Source organism: Canis lupus, chromosome 14 (genome assembly GCF_011100685.1).
Source record: "Canis lupus familiaris isolate Mischka breed German Shepherd chromosome 14, alternate assembly UU_Cfam_GSD_1.0, whole genome shotgun sequence".
NCBI classification, from domain to species: domain Eukaryota; kingdom Metazoa; phylum Chordata; class Mammalia; order Carnivora; family Canidae; genus Canis; species Canis lupus.
Window position 1 is genome coordinate 48,714,908 of NC_049235.1, and position 18,713 is coordinate 48,733,620.

Consider the following 18,713-nt stretch of genomic DNA (forward strand, 5'->3'; position numbering starts at 1 on the left):
ACAGAGTGAAGAGTTCTTCAAATGAGCACCTGGAAATGAAAGCAGTTGTTCCCGTGAATCAATTCCCAAGCTTGCTGCAGGGGATCATGCATGGCGAGGAGAGTGAAGCCAGGGGCTTCAGAGCCCAACAGGAAAGGGATGGACTCCAAGCTCCTGCCAGTTAGTGCGGGCTAACACCAAAGCAGCAGCAGGACACAAAGCCCAGCCGGAGACAGGCTCAGTACTGGTCCCCGAAGAAGCTCTCCTCATTAGAAGAAACAGAAGACAAAACTACCGGTCTATTGCAGAACCACCAAAACGCCAGTTCTCAAATACAAACTACTCATCTCAGTCATTATTTCTTAGGACCAAAACTTTGATTTCAGTGATCATAAAAATTCAAACCTGGTGTGAAGATACAGGAGAAAATGTGGCTTCTGAGGTAAAGTGGAGAGCTGAAGAGCTAACCAACTAGTTAATCGATGGTGATGGTCTGAACATTCTTTTCCTCAATAGTAGATTCTTCTCTCAATTGCTTATGATTATTCCAACTCATCACTTATCTTTTCCTAGGCATAGAGAGACATAGAAGATATCACCATGAACACCACTGTCCTTCCCATGTTGTCATACTACTAAATATGTGCAATGACTTTAAGCTTCATAAGTACAAAATGTAAAATGGTTATGTCACTGTCCCCATCTCCTACTCCGCTCTTCCTCTTCTGGCCATGTGGGACTTCTTGAAGTTCCTCAGAAATACCCTGCTTTCTTCCCACTGTTACCACAACTTCCCAGAGCTGCTTTCTCACCTTATTTCTCACCCAAATGCTATCCCCTCAGAGAGGCCTTGTCTGTATAACCTAATGCCAGTAAAACTGCCACACATGTCAGCACGCATAATTCTCAATCATCCTCTTCCTCTCTCTCTCTGCCATCCTTCTTCACTCACCACTTATCACTACCTTGCACCATATTTTTAAAAGATTTTATGTATTTATTCATGAGAGACACACAGAGAGTGGCAGAGACATAGGCAGAGGGAGAAGCAAGCTCCCTGTAAGGAGACTAATACAGGACTCGATCTCGGATCCCGGATCACAACCTGAGCCAAAGGCAGACACTTAACTGCTGAGCCACCCAGGAGTCCCCTACCTTGCACCATATTATACACTCATGTATTAGGTTATTGTCATAATTCCACTCTAGAGTGTAAACTATGAGGCAAGGATGCTGTCATCTTCAGCATTATATGTCTAACCACACAGTAAGCTCTCAATAAATATCTGGTGAATAAGTAACTAATAAATAAACTGATTAGATTTAAGGTAAGTCATTTATTTCTTAGACACTTTGAGGAAATTCCTCAGAAGTGCAGTGAAAAATAGCAAGTAACAGATTCAACTCAGTAAGTGCGGGACCTGGAGAGCCTGGAAAAGACTACAGAAGAAAGAATTGCTTACCTAAGCATGGTGCAAACTAAGTATCACCAGACTGTTATAGAAAAAATTACTGGGCGACACCTGGGTGGCTCAGTGGTTGAGCATCTGCCTTTGGCTCAGGTCATGATCCTGGAGTACTGGGATTGAGTCCCGCATCGAGCTCCCCTCAAGGATCTTGCTTCTCCCTCTGCCTGTGTCTCTGCCTCTCTCTCTCTCTTTCTATGTATCTCTCATAAATAATATAATATATCTCATGAATAAATTAATAAATCTTTTTTTGAAGATTTTATTTATTTATGCATGAGAGACACAGAGAGAGAGAGGCAGAGACACAGGCAGAAGGAGAAGCAGGCTCCATGCAGGGAGCCCGACATGGGACTCGATCCCGGGTCTCCAGGATCACGCCCTGGGCCAAAGGCAGGTGCTAAACCGCTGAGCCACCCAAGGATTCCCCTAAATTAATAAATCTTAAAAAAAAAAAAGAAAGAAAAAATTATTGGGCACTGGACCTGGGTTCCAGTTGCAGTCATGGAATCAAAATACTCTAAACAAAAACAAAAAGCTAGAAATCATAGCCAAAACGCAGTAATTTACATGAAATTATTATTGTACAACTCTTTGGAGCATCTCTCTACTTGCTAAGTGGGATGTTGCCTGATTTATGTATCATTTAATAAAGCCAATTAGATATAAAAATTTACTTGGTTAAATTTTGTTTTTTTTTTAACATCATTTATTGAAAAGATATTTATAACATTTATATTGAACAAAGACTTACTACACAACATATAAAAAGAGCTCCAATAGGGATCCCTGGGTGGCGCAGCGGTTTGGCACCTGCCTTTGGCCCAGGGCGCGATCCTGGAGACCCGGGATCGAATCCCACGTCGGGCTCCCGGTGCATGGAGCCTGCTTTTCCCTCTATGTCTCTGCCTCTCTCTCTCTCTCTCTCTCTCTGTGTGACTATCATAAATAAATAAAAATTTTAAAAAAGAGCTCCAATGAATCAATATGAAAAGAATAAGCAACCAAAAGCATGGTGGCATTTTATGAGAGAGAAAGCATGAAGATCAATAAACCTATGAAAAGATGGTCAACCTCATTGGTAATTAGGAAAATGGAGAGAAACCCTAACGCAACACTATTTTAATATCCTTGAGACTAGAAATTTTATACAATCTGACAATACCAAGTGTTGAAAGTATGTCGAGCAACAAGAATTTCATGTGCTCCTGGGGAGAATTTAATTTGGCATGACTACTTTGGGAACACGATAGCATTGCCTAGTAAAGTAGTAGGTGTGTAAACCCCCTACATCACAGCTGCTCCTGTCCTGAGTATACATCCCAGAGAAACTCTTACTCATCTGCTCTAGGAGAGGTATACAAAAATATTCATGGCATCATCCTCACGGCAAAAAACTGGAGACAACTCAAATATCTATCTTGAGAAAAATAAACTGCAAGTCACAGAAAAGTTCATACAGAGTAATTCCATTTTTATAAAGTTCCAAAATATGTTCTCTATATTTATATAGCCCTGAAAATTAAAAAAATCATGAATGAATATTCAGCACAAAGTTTTCAAAAGTGAGGGAGGGGAAAGGGATCAGGGTTTCAAAGGTACTGGTAATGTTCTCTATCTCAGGTTGGGTGATGGGTATGTTTTAATTTTTTGTTTTTCTTCATTAAATAATGCATATATGTTATAAATCCTCATCTGCCTCTATGGTATACTTAACAAAAATGTAAAGTTTTTTCATAATTTATTAAAATAAAAATTTTACGTGTTGATATTTATTTACCTAGAAAATTCACTTATGTGAAACACCAGATTTTAGCATGATAACAAGAGTGAGACACTCCTATACTAATAACGGAAGTATCTTTAAACCTTCTTGTATATATCTAAAGTAGCTATGTCTCAACAAACTGTATGATGCAGAAGAATCTATCATCTGCTAGAGAATGAATCTTTTCTTTCCTAAAGAAGGAAGGAGCATGTTTTCTACTGAGGCAGAGTTAAATAACCTTCACATTTGAAAAGCACAGAATAAATGCAGTCTCTTCCTGCTTCTCTTCATCAGTGGCATGTTTCTTATTCCTTGCCTGAAATTCCCTCCTCTCACCCATCCCTTTGCATTTACTCATCACTCCCTGGATGAGTTGATGGCTTGTCATGTGACTATTTAGGAACTCCAGAGGATGGTGGGGTTGGTAGGGTGGCAGTTCATACAGAGAAAAATGAGAAAGCAACAGAGACATATGCTCAGAAATATCTTCTTCCTATGTCCCTGTTACTAGAACTAATAAAAATAATTGTCAAAATGAAAATCGTGAAATGACTTAATTTGCTAGTAACCTGCTAGTAATTACCACTTAGTCATTGTCTTGACCTTTAGCAGTATGAGATGAACACTGGCTCTGCTCGGTTTATTTAAAAAAAAAAAAAAAAAAAAAAAAAAAGGCAGTGAGCTTCTAGTTCTAAAACTCACTGATTTATTATAAATAATTCAGTCTTATCCCCGCATTTTAAAAATAAGGAAGCTGACAAGGAAAGTGACTGAGGCAACAAACATAGCTTCATGTGATAAGACCATAATCTCTGAGATCACGATTACTAACTGGCTCTATCTCTAAGCAGCAGGGTGACTCTGGGCAAATCTCGAAATCCTCAATGTCTCCTTTGTTAAATGTGGGTTATACTGCTACCTCACAGGTCTTCTGGGATGATTACATGATACCAAGTGCTTCCATGAGACACTGGCACATAATAAATGTTCAGTGTGTGATCACTGTTTTTATATCCTAAAATCACAAAGCCAGGAAGGTCCAAAACAGAATTTTCCATAGATTTCTCTTTTTATCCACCTCTAACCTACACATCTCATTTTTGAAATTATAGCCACTTAATAATACCTTTTATAACTTTGAGTTATACTACTATACTTTTCTCTCTTCCCCGGAGCTAACTGAAACCTATGTAAGTATATTCCAAACTAACAAAAATGCAGTAATTCAATAAATATTGGCCACTCTTTCTGCCAATCCCTTCAGTCTAGTTTACATATTTAACGGGTATTTTCAGCTGTTTCTAGATAAATCCCTCACTCGTCAAGGGAACTGGCAGTCAAGTGCCTCTCCTCGGCACTCTTTTTTCATAATTATCTTCCTTTTCAACCTGGCGTTGAGAAGAGAGTGATTATCAGGCGACATCATCTCCCCCCGTCAGTCAGGCTCTTAATGATGGCAAATGTAGCCACAGCCAGGCCTGTATCCTTGTAAAAGGAACATCCTCCTCTGCTTTTCTGATCTCACCCTCTGTGCTGAGAAATCATCACAGGGTGCTGTGACACCTAAGGGAAAGATCACCTGAGAGACCCTCACCTGAAATCCCCCCATGCCATCGGCTTTGCGAGTCGGTGCCTCAGGTTGCAGCAGGAGAATCAGATGTACAGATGTACAAGTGAAGATGAGGCTAGAGGAGGTCTGTTCTGGGAAGGGCATGCGGACTTACTCCAAAGCCAAAAGCAAACAATCTAACTAAACCAATATGCAAAAGTGGTAGTTTAATAAATTTAGACTTTTGTGGTAAATCCCTCTGTTGAGTACTGTGCTTCATCTTTCCATTACAAGAAGTCCGAGGCTTATTTGTTTGTGGTGCTATTTTAATTTAAGCAGTGCTTTTCTTTAAAAAAAAAAAAAAAAAAAAAAACTCAACACGTTATCATAAACGCTTCATGGCTGTGCAAACAATTTTTATTCACTTAAGCCAACACAACTACTGATAGAAGCTCAAAATGTAAATAGAATCATTCCATAATTCCCAGTTCTTTCCTTTCCTTGCAACCCTAGGAGACTCCCTCGGAGTCCAACCAAGCCTCATGGTTAAGGCACTAACGGAGCAAGAGCATCCAATCAATGAGAAAATAAAACATTATTTGTTACTCAATAGTTCTAAAAACATACCAAGGTCATCAACATGAGAGAATGTGCACTGCGTTGGTTTTCCAGACACTTATTTAATGATTTTCAATTTAATTATATATAGGGTGAGCACCATGGCTGAAGTTTCCAAGGAGCTAGTCTGGCCTTAGTCCTGGCTTCGGACAGCTTTTCCCAAGAGCTCTAGCTTACTATACCCTGAGATCACATTTAAAATATTTAACACCAGACAGAGTCCACAATGACCAATCATAAGGGATGCTGGCCATGACCAGTATACCAGTGAGTCCTGGCTGAAGGCCAGCGCCTTGGACACCCAAGAAGCCCAGGAAGGAAAGAGGAGGTGGCGGCAGAAAATGTGATTGTTATGCAACCATTCGTGTCTGACTGTACCAGCAACCAGCTCCCATTTCTCCATGTTGTCCAAGAACTTATTAATACATTTTTGGAAGTCTTACAAAAAGCTGAATATACTATATCTGAGGCATCCTTACCACTTGCCAGATAAAGGGAACATTAGTTAATCATTTAAAAAAATCTAGAACTTCTACAAGTAATTTTTGGTTCTTTGTTCCTATCTCCCTGATTCCTCTAATATTTCCTCTCCTTGAAGCAAAGTAGTACTCAAAAGCACACACAATCATATCTTAACAGGTTGCTCCTTTCTCTGCTAAAAACTTGGTAACTGAAAACGAAGGGAAGCCCTCCTGTGTTTAGGAACCGGTAAATAGATACCAAATTCGTCCTAACCAAAAAGCACTGATTCATGCAGCTCCAGAGGGAAGGGCTGAACCAGTTAGCAAAGGTTTAGGATTATACCTTTGATCAAAGCCCTGACTTAATGTTCACTGTTTTTTAAGGCGTTTTTCATTCATTCAAGATCAAAAAGTTGCAAGAAATTTGTGAATCTGGGCAGCCCTAGTGGCTCAGCGATTTAGTGCTGCCTTCAGCCCAGGGCCTGATCCTGGAGACCCAGGATCGAGTCCCACATCGGGCTCCCTGCATGGAGCCTGCTTCTCCCTCTGCCTGTGTCTCTGCCTCTCACTCTCTCGGTGTCTCTCATGAATAAATAAATAAAATCTTAATAAAAAAAAAGAAATTTGTGAATCTGTAATTCACAGCATCGCTTACTTACCCATTAGTTAAAAATCTCTGTATCCACAGGATGTGGCAGGTCTTACAAGTTTCAAAAGGGAAATTGCCAGGCCATGTGTCTGTCCTTGGGTGGACAAAGATAACTCACTAGAAGCAGATCTTAGTTCGGGGATGAGTCAACGTGGCAGCCTCCCATAGTTATGCAAAAGAGGGGTGAACTTGTACCAATGATGAGAGGGAGGAGGAGTGACCTTTTGTGACCTGAGCAGGGTTACCCCTTACAATACTCCTTGATGGGCTTAGTAGATCAAGGAAGAGAAGGTGGATACATTTGCATAAGGATAGAGGAGCTATCCTCTACCCACAGGACAAAAGGCATCCAGAATCCCTCTCTTAGTACATTCGATATAATTAAGACTCTGATGGGTTGGGATTGTCCTGACATAAAAGGAAATCGAGAGTCTGAAGGGATTAATTAACAATCCATCAAAGTGGTATTAAAATTACTTTAAACTGAAAACATCAGAACAATCAGCAGCCACAGAAAGAAAATTATCTAAACTTAAGCAGAGGCTTCAGAAAATACATCCTCCACTAACACCTACTGCCTGACCTCCCCAACCCCCAACACCCCCCCCCCCATGACTTGATAGGGAAGACTGACCCAGGAAGTATGAATTCAGCTGCCATTAGCATCAAAAAGCCCAACAGAACTTTCCATAGTTTCCCACTGAAGCTCTCAACACCTCCTTTTTATTAAGTTAGTACATAAACCTTTACCTTTGACTATTCAGCAAGTTACTCAATACTGAGCCCTCCAGCATGCATATGTAAATAAACCTTCACTTTTCCCTGTTAATCTGTCTATTGTCAGTTAAACGGCAGGCCCCAGACCTTTTGAAACCAAGTGGGTAGAGGAAAGTGTTCCTCCCCAAAGATCCCAAAGACGGGAGAAGTCAGCAGTGTAACCCAAGTTCAAAAGCAGGATCTGGAGAAAGCTCCCCCAGAGCCAGTCATGCTGGCCTGGGGAGCCTGCACTGGAGCAGTAGCTCAGCTCAGATGTGTGCCTTGAAGAGTGATCCCCTTGGAAGGCCACCCCCACCCCCCGTGTGGCCTGTGTATGAACCTGGACCAGATATGAGCTGAGGCCCCTAGTTCTGTCTCCCCTGGGCAGCCTGAAGCAGATCTCAAACCTGGACCAGGAAAACTACTCATTTGTGGGTAGTGGCAGACTGAAGAGATGGGGAGTTCACGGATTCCAACTAATGTGTGCAACAGAACGCTCAGAAAATTGATATGGAAAATGAAAGAATAGTAACCAGATTTGGACGCCAATATGCACAAACCCACAGAGATAAGAGAGGGGGAGGAAAAAAAAAACAAACATCATTTCAAAAATTGCTATGCCAGGAATAAAACGGGGAGGGGGAACTAAAATTTACAGATGGTCTTCTATGTCTTCTATGTAAATACTCTTACATCTAACTTGCTAAATTCTTGACTCTGCTCACCATGATGTTTCTTCTTCAACATTCAACATTTCTCTTTTCAGAAAATGGACCTCTACTCACAACAATCAGAGATTCATTCCTGATAGTTCTTTTTTTCTCATTCCATTCATATTCATCATCGAGACCAATAGACCCGACCTCCCAAGAAGATCAGTCTTCTTCCATCTTCACTTTCACCATCACTTCTGCTGGGACTGTGGTAATAGCCTCCTGATAGATCCCTTGCATTCACTTGCTCCTCCCTCCACTCCCAATTCCACACACTACAGAGAACTTTTATAATGTCTTATCACTTCCCTGCTTAGAATCTCGCAATGGATTCCCATTGCTCTTAGAATCCTTAACAGGATCTTACCTTGCAACATTCACTCCTCGTTCATTCTCTCCTCGTTCATTAACTTTTCAGCCACTAAGGTCTTCCTAGAAAGGGGTCAGGCTCTATCTTTCCTCACATTCTACCAGGAAAGTAGGAGATGGTCCATAAAGATTTGCTGAATGCTACTAAAATTAGGTATTTTAAGCTACCTACAATTGGATGACTACGTGACCCAGTTTGCTTGACAGTCCACTTAGACCCAATGAACCAGCATACTGTTTGGAAAACTCTCACTTTCATTCTGCGTGGTATGATGGATGAGATACATAGTCACTCTACCTATATGGAAGCTGAAATTCAGGGAGCTCAAATAGTTCTCTCTACTTGCAGTTATACTCTATAAATTCAATGGGAACATCGAATTAGCAAATGCTAAACTATTCTTCTAGGGGGAAATACATGGTTAGGTTCTTGTCAAAGATTTTGTCTACTTCTGTAGGCTAGAAACAGGTAAGAACACCTGATTTCTCATGTCTTACATGTAAATTCACCTGGACGTTGGTCTGTAGATGGTTCAAGCTTTGACTCTTAAAAATATCTGTAATTACAGACACCTGGGTGGCTCAGCGGTTGTGTGTCTGCCTTAAGCTCAGGGCGTGATCCTGGAGTCCCAGGATCCAGTCTCGCATCGGGCTCCCTGCATGGAGCCTGCTTCTCCCTCTGCCTATGTCTCTGTCCCTCTCTCTGTGTGTCTCTCATGAATAAATGAATACAATCTTTAAAAAAAATTGTAATTGCATAATTCATATTTTTGTTTATCTCAGAGCCTACATGGCATTGAGAAATCACTCATTGTTATTATAAGTAACTTGGGGTTCCCTTGTGAATTGTCACTTAAGAACTTGTAGCTAGTTCCTCCGGTTTAAATCTTCAGTGGTACAGAGCTGTAGATTACTGACTACTTTTCTACGAACTTACTATTCAGGAAGTCCCCTCTACAGCGAATTTCTCACTTCTTCGTAAATTTTCATGTCCCTTTTAAAATAATATTTGAAACAAGGAGACTAATCTGCAGGTTTATGAGCAGTATGAATAAAAAATTTTAAATCACACTTTAGTTTTCTATTCAAGAATTTAAGGCTATTTAAGAATCAAGCATAAGAAAAATACTTCCCACTGGTCCACTTTATTCTAACTGGCTCTCTTGGCATGTCAAGACACACTGCTCTATTGATACAAGATGATGTTTGAAATGTTTTTAGCTAGTTGATAAAATATTTAAGACAGTCTCAGAAGCATTTGCCTTACTTTAAAAAAAAAAAAAAGGAGAAGTCTTCTTCCTACCATTTAAAAAACACTAGCTTGTAGTGGGGGGAGGGGTTGAAATTTGGAGGAAAATAAACTCCTAAACCCAATTTGGAGTTCATAATTTGGAATAAATTAAGACTTACAAAAAAATTCCCAAAGGAATATGAAATATATTCTTTGCCCAGATTCCTCCAATACAAAGAATCTACAGATTCCTCTTATCATAGTAGCTTTATCTCTTTTTCATTATTTCCAAACAGTGAAGGAGTTCAGAGTAAGTCACTCCCAAAACGTGCTGCTATAGCATAATGATTACTATGAGCTGAAGGCAATTTTTAAAAGAGCAGACACAGGGGATCCCTGGGTGGCACAGCGGTTTAGCGCCTGCCTTTGGCCCAGGGCGCGATCCTGGAGACCCGGGATCGAATCCCACATCGGGCTCCTGGTGCATGGAGCCTGCTTCTCCCTCTGCCTGTGTCTCTGCCTCTCTCTCTCTGTGTGTGACTATCATAAATAAATAAATCATTTAAAAAATAATAAAAATAAATAAATAAAAGAGCAGACACAGGATGAGCTTTCTGTCCTCTACCAATCTGCTTGAAAATAGAACATAAATTCCTGCTTTCCAAACCAGGACGAGGACAATCTTATCATCTTACATGAGATGCCACTGAGATGCATCTGCACAAACAAGCCTTACTAAATTAACATTTTTCTTCCAGTAGTTGCCCCACCCATTTACCTTCCCATATGTTGCTACCCTTGAAAGCCTAAAATTCTTTTCCTTTGTCTTTCTCACTTCTCTGAAATTTACTGTTTCTTTTGTTAAGATACTATATAAGCCCAAGTTCCCACCATTCCTTTGAGTTACCCATCACTGAGTTTCTCCCATGTATATGTATGCTGCATGTGTTAATATACTTCCGTTTGCTTTTCTCCTGTTATTTCTTTTTTTTTTTTTTTTTTGTCAGTTTAATGTGCAGGGCCCCAGCTGGAGAACCTAGAAGAATACAGGAAAAAGAGCTTTCCTCCTCCAGTACTATCTATGAGAAAGTCGTGAATATGATGCTCCCTTATCCTTAAATACTTCAATATGTATTTCTAGAGATCAGCAACAGTCACTTATGTAATTGCCACACAATTATCAAAATCAGAAAGTTAAAATTGATACAACACTATTATATAATCTACAGGCCTCATTCAAATTCTAATTGTCCCAATGATGTCCTTTACCATGAAAGAAGAAAGTTTGTTTCCCTGTTCTAGGAGCTAATTCAGGATCACTTACAGCATTGAGTTGTAAGAATCTCTTTGGTCTCTTTCAAGCTAGGATAGTTCTTCAGTCATTCTTTTTCTTTTGTGACCTTGACATTTTTGAAAAGTAAGGAAAAATCTATAAAAGTTACTTTGTAGAATATCCCTCTACTTGCGTTTGCTAATGTTTCCTCACAATGAGATTCTGGTAATGGATTTTTGGCAGAAATATGACAGGAGTGGTGTCATATCTCATATCAAGAGGCACATGCAGTTGGTCTGTCCCATTGATGAGGATATCAACTTTGAATACTTGGTTATGATCGTATCTGTCCAGTGAGTTCATGAATTTTATGTTATAGGGCATCTGACACAAAAATTTTAAAACACTTCATAAATGAATCTATTTACATAGTTTCAATGGCTTGTGTATCTTGTTATATTTTCAAAGTTTTTCTTTGAGGGCTCATCTTTATTTTCTACCTATTTCTTCCTTTAATTACCAAATGTAATGTTTCTAGTACTTTCCCTTTTTATCTTATAATGTGTTACAGGAAAAGTGTCTAATCATCGAAAATGATGTTAGTTGGGATGCCTGCATGGCTCAGGGATTGAGCATCTGCTTTCAGCTCAGGATGTGATCTGAGGGTCCTGGGATCGATTTCCGCACTAGGAAACTAACTATGTCTCTGTCTTTCTCTGTCTCTCTCAATCTGTCTCTCATGAATACATAAATAAAACCTTTTTAAAAATATAAATAAATAAATAAGAAATAAATAAAATGATGTTAGTTTTGGCTGTCAGGCGGATGCAGCACTTCCTTTCTGTGCCCATACTCATGGCAGAGGCAGCAGGTGTGCCCTTGACATGCAGAAAAACACTGACAAGTTCGTGAACCTCCACATGCCGGGAAAATACTCTGCCAGCAACCACATCATCAGCACCAAGGATCATGTGTCCATCCAGATGACTATGGACACAGCTAACAAGGTGGACAGGCAGGTTCAACAACAGGTTTAAAACCTACGCTATCTGTGGGGTCATTCCCAGGATAGGTGAGTCAGATGACTCCATCCTCCAGCTGCCCAAGGCTGATGGCATGGTTTCAAAGAAATTCTGACTGGACAGGATCACAGATGTGGGATATTTGTCATAAATAAAAAATACCCCTTCCCCCAAATAAATAAGTGGTGTTAGCTTTCAGTAAATTTTCAAATACATAGGTGAGGGGTTTTTTTTTTTTTTGGCTTCTTCTATATTTTACTTATAGTATGTATAGAATATGTTGCTTGGACAATCCATAAAAATGTCATATAAACTGAAAACAAATGCATCATGAATCATATGCCAATGTGCACACTGTCTCCGTACATTTGGTCTGTTGTAATAAAGAACCATAGACTGGGTCACTTATAAGCAACAGAAATTTATTTCTGTCTGGAAAGTGGAAATCCAAGATCATGCTGCCAGCATGGTTGAATTCTGGTGAGACCCTCTTCCTGACTGTAGACTATTTCTTTTCACCAACATATGGCAGAAAAAAAAAGTGAGCTAGCTCTCTGGCCTCTTCTTATGAGAGCACATACCCCATTCACGAGGGCTCTGTCCTCATGACCTAATCACCTCCCAAAGGCCCCACACCTCCAAATGCCATCACTCTGGGGATTAGGTTTCAACATACGAATTTCGGAGGTACACAAACATTTAGTCTGCAACACACATTTAATTACTTAAACAAGATTAATGAAGTGATACAGATGCAAATAAAAAGTGCCAGTCATTAGAAAAGATACAGTGTTTATAAACAAGAATGGTGAAAATAATTAGATTGCAGGAAAACAAAATTCTTCATTTGTTTGTCAGAAAAACACTAAAGTCTAGGCCTACTCAAAAGCCTGCCTCTGAAATTTGACCCTGACAAATTACTTCTTGTACTGTAATCTATAATGAAACTAGCAAGGATTGCACACACACACAAAAAGACAGGAATACAGATGAACACAAATTGCTTTGAACCTATGGTCTTGTGGAAATAACATAGTAGGTATCATTTTTTAAAAATATACAGAATTATTTGACAAAGTGTAAAAACGTATACATTCTATACCTTGCTTTGAAGTTCTAAGCATAGCCAACACTGCCTAGGAATTCGTTTACTATTTTTCCAGCAGCAAATGCATAAACGTCCTTGGACAGCTCCCGAAAATCCACCTCTTCACTGGCCTCATTGGAACTCTGGGATCCTTGGCCCACAGTAGTCAATTCTCCAGAATAATTCATTTAAGACATAGATCAGATCAGATCACCTCTGTTCTCCAACCTTGCATACCATCACACTTAGAAAACATTCAAGGCATATTTAAAGTCTATCAGCCTCTATGGTCTGGCCTCCACCCCTCCCTGCGCTTCTTTCCTTGCCTCTCTCCAGGCCTGCTACTCTGGCCCTGCCATTCTCCAGCACATCAAGCACAGGGCTGCTCCTCTGCCCAGAACATTCCCTCCCCTGCCAATTCCCCTGTGACGTGCTCCTTCTCTCTACTCAGGGTCTAACATTGCCTCCTTGGAGAAGCCTGCCTCGATCACTAACCAAAACAGTGTTCTGTCTTTCCCACCTGCCTCCCTCACATTATTTTCTTATTGGTGCTCCTCGAAGCCTGACGTTATGTCAGGCATTTGTTTACTTGTTTATGCTCTGGATTCTTCACTAGAAAAGAAGCTTCAGGTGAGCAGGAGTGTTAGGTTCACCACCATATCCCATCTGGGAGAGAGCCTGGCACACACTGACACCTAATCAGCATGCATGGGATGAAGCACTGAATGAGTGTTTAGATTTCCACATGACAAAACACGTGCACACATACAGACGTATATACGTAGAGAATACGAAGGATGGCAACTCTGACCTAGCATCAGAATGGCCTCTAGAGCTTTGAAACTCCAAACGTCAGATCGAACCCCTAGAGATCTGGATTCAGCAGGCATTCACAGGCTTAATTCTGATTCAGAGCCAGGAACCAGAAGCTTCTTATGAGACGCTGAGCTACCTATTAACTGAAGATTGAGGCTCCTTTTCATTTTGAGGATTCCTGGGCAGTGTTTCAGATACTGTGCTTTAGCTGCCCACTCTTGGCTATGAATGACCACATATAAAAGCAGTGCCTGCAGCCCACGGTGGTATGGGCCACAGTGACCTCATCCTTGGCCTGGAGCCCACTTCCTTAAGGAATAAACACACCTCAACCAATGTTCTTTTTTTTTGTTTTGTGAAGAGATGTTGTACACACAGATAATGCAGGTTTCCTTGTTCTGGAAGCCTACCAAATGTGCAGGCGGTTGGGAAGGGCAGGAGGAATAAGAAAGAGTAATCAAGGCATAGGTTTGGATAAAGGACATAAGGTTGCAGGGACAGGATGTTCTCACCTTGGGAAGACTCACTGAGAAGAGGATCACAGGGTCTCCAGATATGTTTACCAATAGTCTTTAATGCTTATCTTTCAGACCCTGAACTCAAATCATCTCACCAAATTTTCACGTTCTAGACTAAATATCTATGTTTCCAGAATCCCTATGTTGAAACCTAATTCCCAGTGTGATGATATTTGGAAGTGGGGGTCTTTGGGAGGTGATTAGGTCATGAGAGTGGAGCCCAGTCAAGAGACCCCAGAGAACTCCCTTGGCCCCTCGTGTGAGGACACAGCAAGAAGATGAACCAGGAAATAGGCTCTCACCAGACACCGAATGTGCAGACACCTTGATCTTAGACTTCCCAGCCTCCAGACCATGAGAAATAAATCAGTGTTGTTTAAAAGCCACCCAATCTATCATATTCTGTTATAGCAGCCTGAGCTAAGACATCTCATGACAGCCTTTCTGGGTCGTCATTATACTCCCTACTGGATAAACGAGTAAGCCACAGTATAGAGCCACTAAAGGACTCTTATACAGTCACAATAGCTAAGTGGAAGATCCAGGGTTCAAACCCAGCTCTTTCACTTCAATGAAAACCACCATCCCCTGCTGAATTGTGGCTGGTGCCCCTAACACCTAGCTCCCCACCATCCAACATACACTCAGCTTAGGCTTGCTTCCTTCAATAATTCCTAATCCCACATGCACACTAGAATCACCTAGAGAACTTTTAAGGGAAATGGTTGAGCCCTACTCCCAGAGATTCTAATTAATTAGGCAGGGCCTAGGCATTAGTATTTTTTTTAAGCTTCCTAGATAATTCCTCTGTACAACTAGAGTTAGAAACCATTGTTCCAGGGCAATGGGAAGAAAGCCCATGCCCTAGTGGAAAGTATCTCAAACAGCATCCACAAAGAATGAATCCACAATCTTCAGAAGAGATCAGAGAGTACCCTGGCTAAGAAGCTTCTAGAACTAGGGATGTGGTTCTAGCCCATCCTGAAAAGAAGCCTGAGGTACTGAGCTCCAGTCTAGAGTAGCAATGTTTGCTACAGCTACCATAACAAAGCACCGCAAACTGAGTGACTTAACCAGCAAAAATATGTAGTCTCACAGTTCTGGGGCTAAAAGTCTGAGAGTAAGGTGTGGGCAAAGCCAACATCCCTCTGAATGTGCTCAGGAAAGATCTATCCCAGGCCTGTCTCCTACCTTGTAGTAGCTCCTTCATGTATGACAGCATAACTCCATCTTCACATGGCACCATCCTACAGTGTATATGTGTCTATGTCCAATTCCTCTTTATTAAGGGCCCCCGTCATAATGGATCACGGGCTCACCCTACTAAGTATGACCTCATCTTAACTAATCACATCTCTAACGGCCTTATTGCAAAATAATGTCACATTCTGGGATCCCTGGGTGGCTCAGTGGTTTGGCGCCTGCCTTTGGCCTGGGGCATGATTCTGGAGTCCCAGGATCAAGTCCCGTGTCAGGGTCCCGGCATGGAGCCTGCTTCTGTCTCTGCCTCTCTCTCTCTGTGTGTCTGAAATAAATAAATAAATAAATAAATAAATAAATAAATAAATAAATAAATAAATAAATAAAGTCGCATTCTGAAGTACTGGGGGCAAGGGGAAGACTCCAACATATCTTTTCTGGGAGGGACACAACTGAACCCCTACCAGGCAGGTAGAGCGAAATGCTGAGGCAGTGTTCCCCAAGGATGCACTTAGGAACATATTCCTGTGCCAGATGTCTACTTCACTCACTGTCCTGACAATTTACAACGTGCACATATATATGTTAAAGGCTCAGAAAAGTCCTTCAATAAAGCAATCTGTTGGCTTTTGTTTATCCTAGGGTCTCTCAAATTTATTTGACTATAAAACCCTTTCCACATCTCATCTATTAATCACCTACGGAACACAATTTAGGAAACATCATAAATGTCTAGGTGTGGATGAGCCATGATGGGTTAAAGCCTCATAGGAGGGTGAAAGTGCCCAGCATCCAGGAGTAGACAATCTGATATGGAAGCAGTGGGTCTCTCTTTGAGAAAACACCCACAGAAACTACAAACAAAAGATAAATTACCACAAATTGCAAAATTTTTTACAGTATCATAAGAAACAATCCTGAGTCTTATTCCACAATCTATATGGCCAACTTTTTGGTAATATGATAATTCATTTCACAGAATGACGTTTCAGCCCTCTGGAAAGTTAAGCTTGGGGTACAGGAATATTGTAATTTGGGGTAGGACATGTTGTAGCTGGAGAAACTGAAAGTGTCATCCTGGCTCCCCATCGATATCGAGCTGCTGCCTAGAGCTAAACCAAAGTTGGAGAGAGTAACTGGGGTCTTCTTTACCTCCCTCCCCCACCAGAAATCCATTCCAAACATGATATGGTACCTCATTTACAGAGGAGACCATACAAGATACAGCAGCCACCTGCTCAACACAAAGTGCCTCCTGGATTGAGATGGAAACTTTGGAAAAGGCTGCCCAAGGAGCCCACATCAAAATTCAACACACAGTGTGGCTTCGAAAAATAAAACCGTGTAATTTACATATTTTTGAAGCAAGATTTTCCTCAAACAGCTCCTTGGACATAGGGAACCATGGGCCATTTCAAAACTAAAAGGCTTAGGTTTTTCAGGTTTTCTCTTTTGAGCAAACTAGACTTTCTAAACTTTTAATTCAAGAAAGAAATTACAATGCACACCAAAGCAGTACTTTCCACAGCAGCAAATTAGAGAGGGCTAATTTGTGGGCACAGCCGTGCCCTGTTATCTGTACCTTGTCACTTTAATTTAGCACAACCCAAACCTCGCCATTCCTTTCATTTTTTTACTTCTCCACATAGAATTTTAGCCTTCACGCTGGGTTTCAAAGAGTCCAAAATAAAACCAGCCCACATTAAGCAAAACAGCCACATAAGACCTTTCCTTTATGTGTGGAGAAAAAGACTTTGAAAGTTCAGAAGGAGGATTTTTTTTTTTTAAAGCATGAAGTAGTCTTGGTAATGTTTTCAAAGGTCTATTTTAAAACGTTGAGATGTTTTCCTCTATTGTGCTGACGTGCATGTGGACAGCCACGTGGATTTCCTCTGACAGAAGCAGCAAAGTTGTCAGTTGTACAGTTGAAACCTGTACACTTGCATCCATTGCTAAGACATCTCGGCTCTGCAAGAGTCTCAGAGAGCCACAAATTGTCAAGCTAGGAGATACCCCTTCCATCCTCCTGCTCTGTGGAGCATTAACAGGCAAGAAGGACAGCTTGAGCTCAGGGGACAGGCGGGTCTGCAGATCCTCAAGGTCCTGCTCTTAGGACAGCAAATCTAGCCATCCTTCAACCGTAGGAAATAGACTGTCAAGAGCCAGAGAATCCAATGCTACCGCATCCACTGATGGCGTGCACAAAGCAAGAAGTGCAAGCGCCCCCCGGAGTCCTTTATTGACTCTCTGGCACACGCTACCCTCGTTAGGGAGAGCCGCTCTCTGAAACACAAATGAATTGTTGTAAACAGAAACACATGTTTTCCACGGCCTCATCGGTGTCGCTCAGCTTCCAAAATCTCATCGCCTTCACCATCCCACCTGCCTCTCTCACCTCTTGAAATTCAGAGCAGACTCCCTAGCACTTTCACCTTGCAAGGAGCAGAAAAGCCTTAAGTATATATCACCTGTGCTCTCATCATTTGGTTAAAAATATTAGTAACAGGGGATGGCTGTGTATCGCCTATCACAGTGGCAAGTTGTAAAAATGCACCATAGACATGGAAATGTAGACTCTCTGGAAACTCAGATGGTAATTGGAATTCGGAGCCAGTACCCACCATAAATCTGTACTTTGCAGCTGTCACTGGGAGTCAAAGTCTGCCTCTTGCCCGAGCAGAGACCCGAAGCCCATTCCAGGGAGCGCTCCCGTATACAGCTGTCAGCCTCGCCACTTGCAAGCGGAGGGATCGGTTTCACATCAAGCCCGTGCCCCGTCGCCGAGGGGAATGCCAGGCAGAGCTGGAAAGGCCAGAGCTCTTTCCATCAAATAGGAACTCTGACAGAGGCACAGCTTCGTAGGGTACCCCAAGGATCACATTTCTCGTTACAGCCTGCCTTTATTTTATTATTATTCTCTGACTCTCAGATGCAAGGAGGCCCAGGGATGGAATGAAAGGGAAAGTTATAGGTCCCTAAGCAGACCACAGGCCCTACCTGCCCTGAATAGCATGTTTCAGGTGATTCTATTTCTAATCCTTTCTCTGGCCCAGAGTTTGATACTCATCATAGCTCCTGACCTGGTTAAAAAAAAAAAAAAATCAAATAGATGGCAAGGACTAATGCCAGAATTCACGTAGGGCTTTCAGTTTTGCTTTGTTTGCAGATGGAAAGCAGGTCTGTTGCTTGAGCCTCGCGGACACTCACCACCCCACTCTCCAGTCTATTGGGTCTGTCG

General features: G+C 41.3%; 2 protein-coding genes across 3 annotated transcripts in view; one reads left to right on the forward strand and one right to left on the reverse strand.

The window, feature by feature from the left end:
• Nucleotides 1–18,713, reverse strand: part of ELMO1 (engulfment and cell motility 1) — a 525,693-nt gene that overhangs the window by 447,711 nt on the left and 59,269 nt on the right. Inside the window, exon 1 of one of the 2 annotated variants that reach the window (XM_038557348.1) lies at nt 385–536. The exons of the other annotated variant lie outside the window; for it this stretch is intronic. The gene's annotated coding sequence lies outside the window, so the exon portion shown is untranslated. Of the gene's footprint in view, nt 1–384; nt 537–18,713 lie in introns of those variants that run through there. 2 annotated transcript variants of the gene reach the window in all.
• On the forward strand, nt 11,717–11,969 carry LOC119866623 (40S ribosomal protein S21-like). The gene is given in 2 exon segments (XM_038557350.1): nt 11,717–11,842; nt 11,844–11,969. Coding segments are annotated over 2 exon segments (252 nt in total).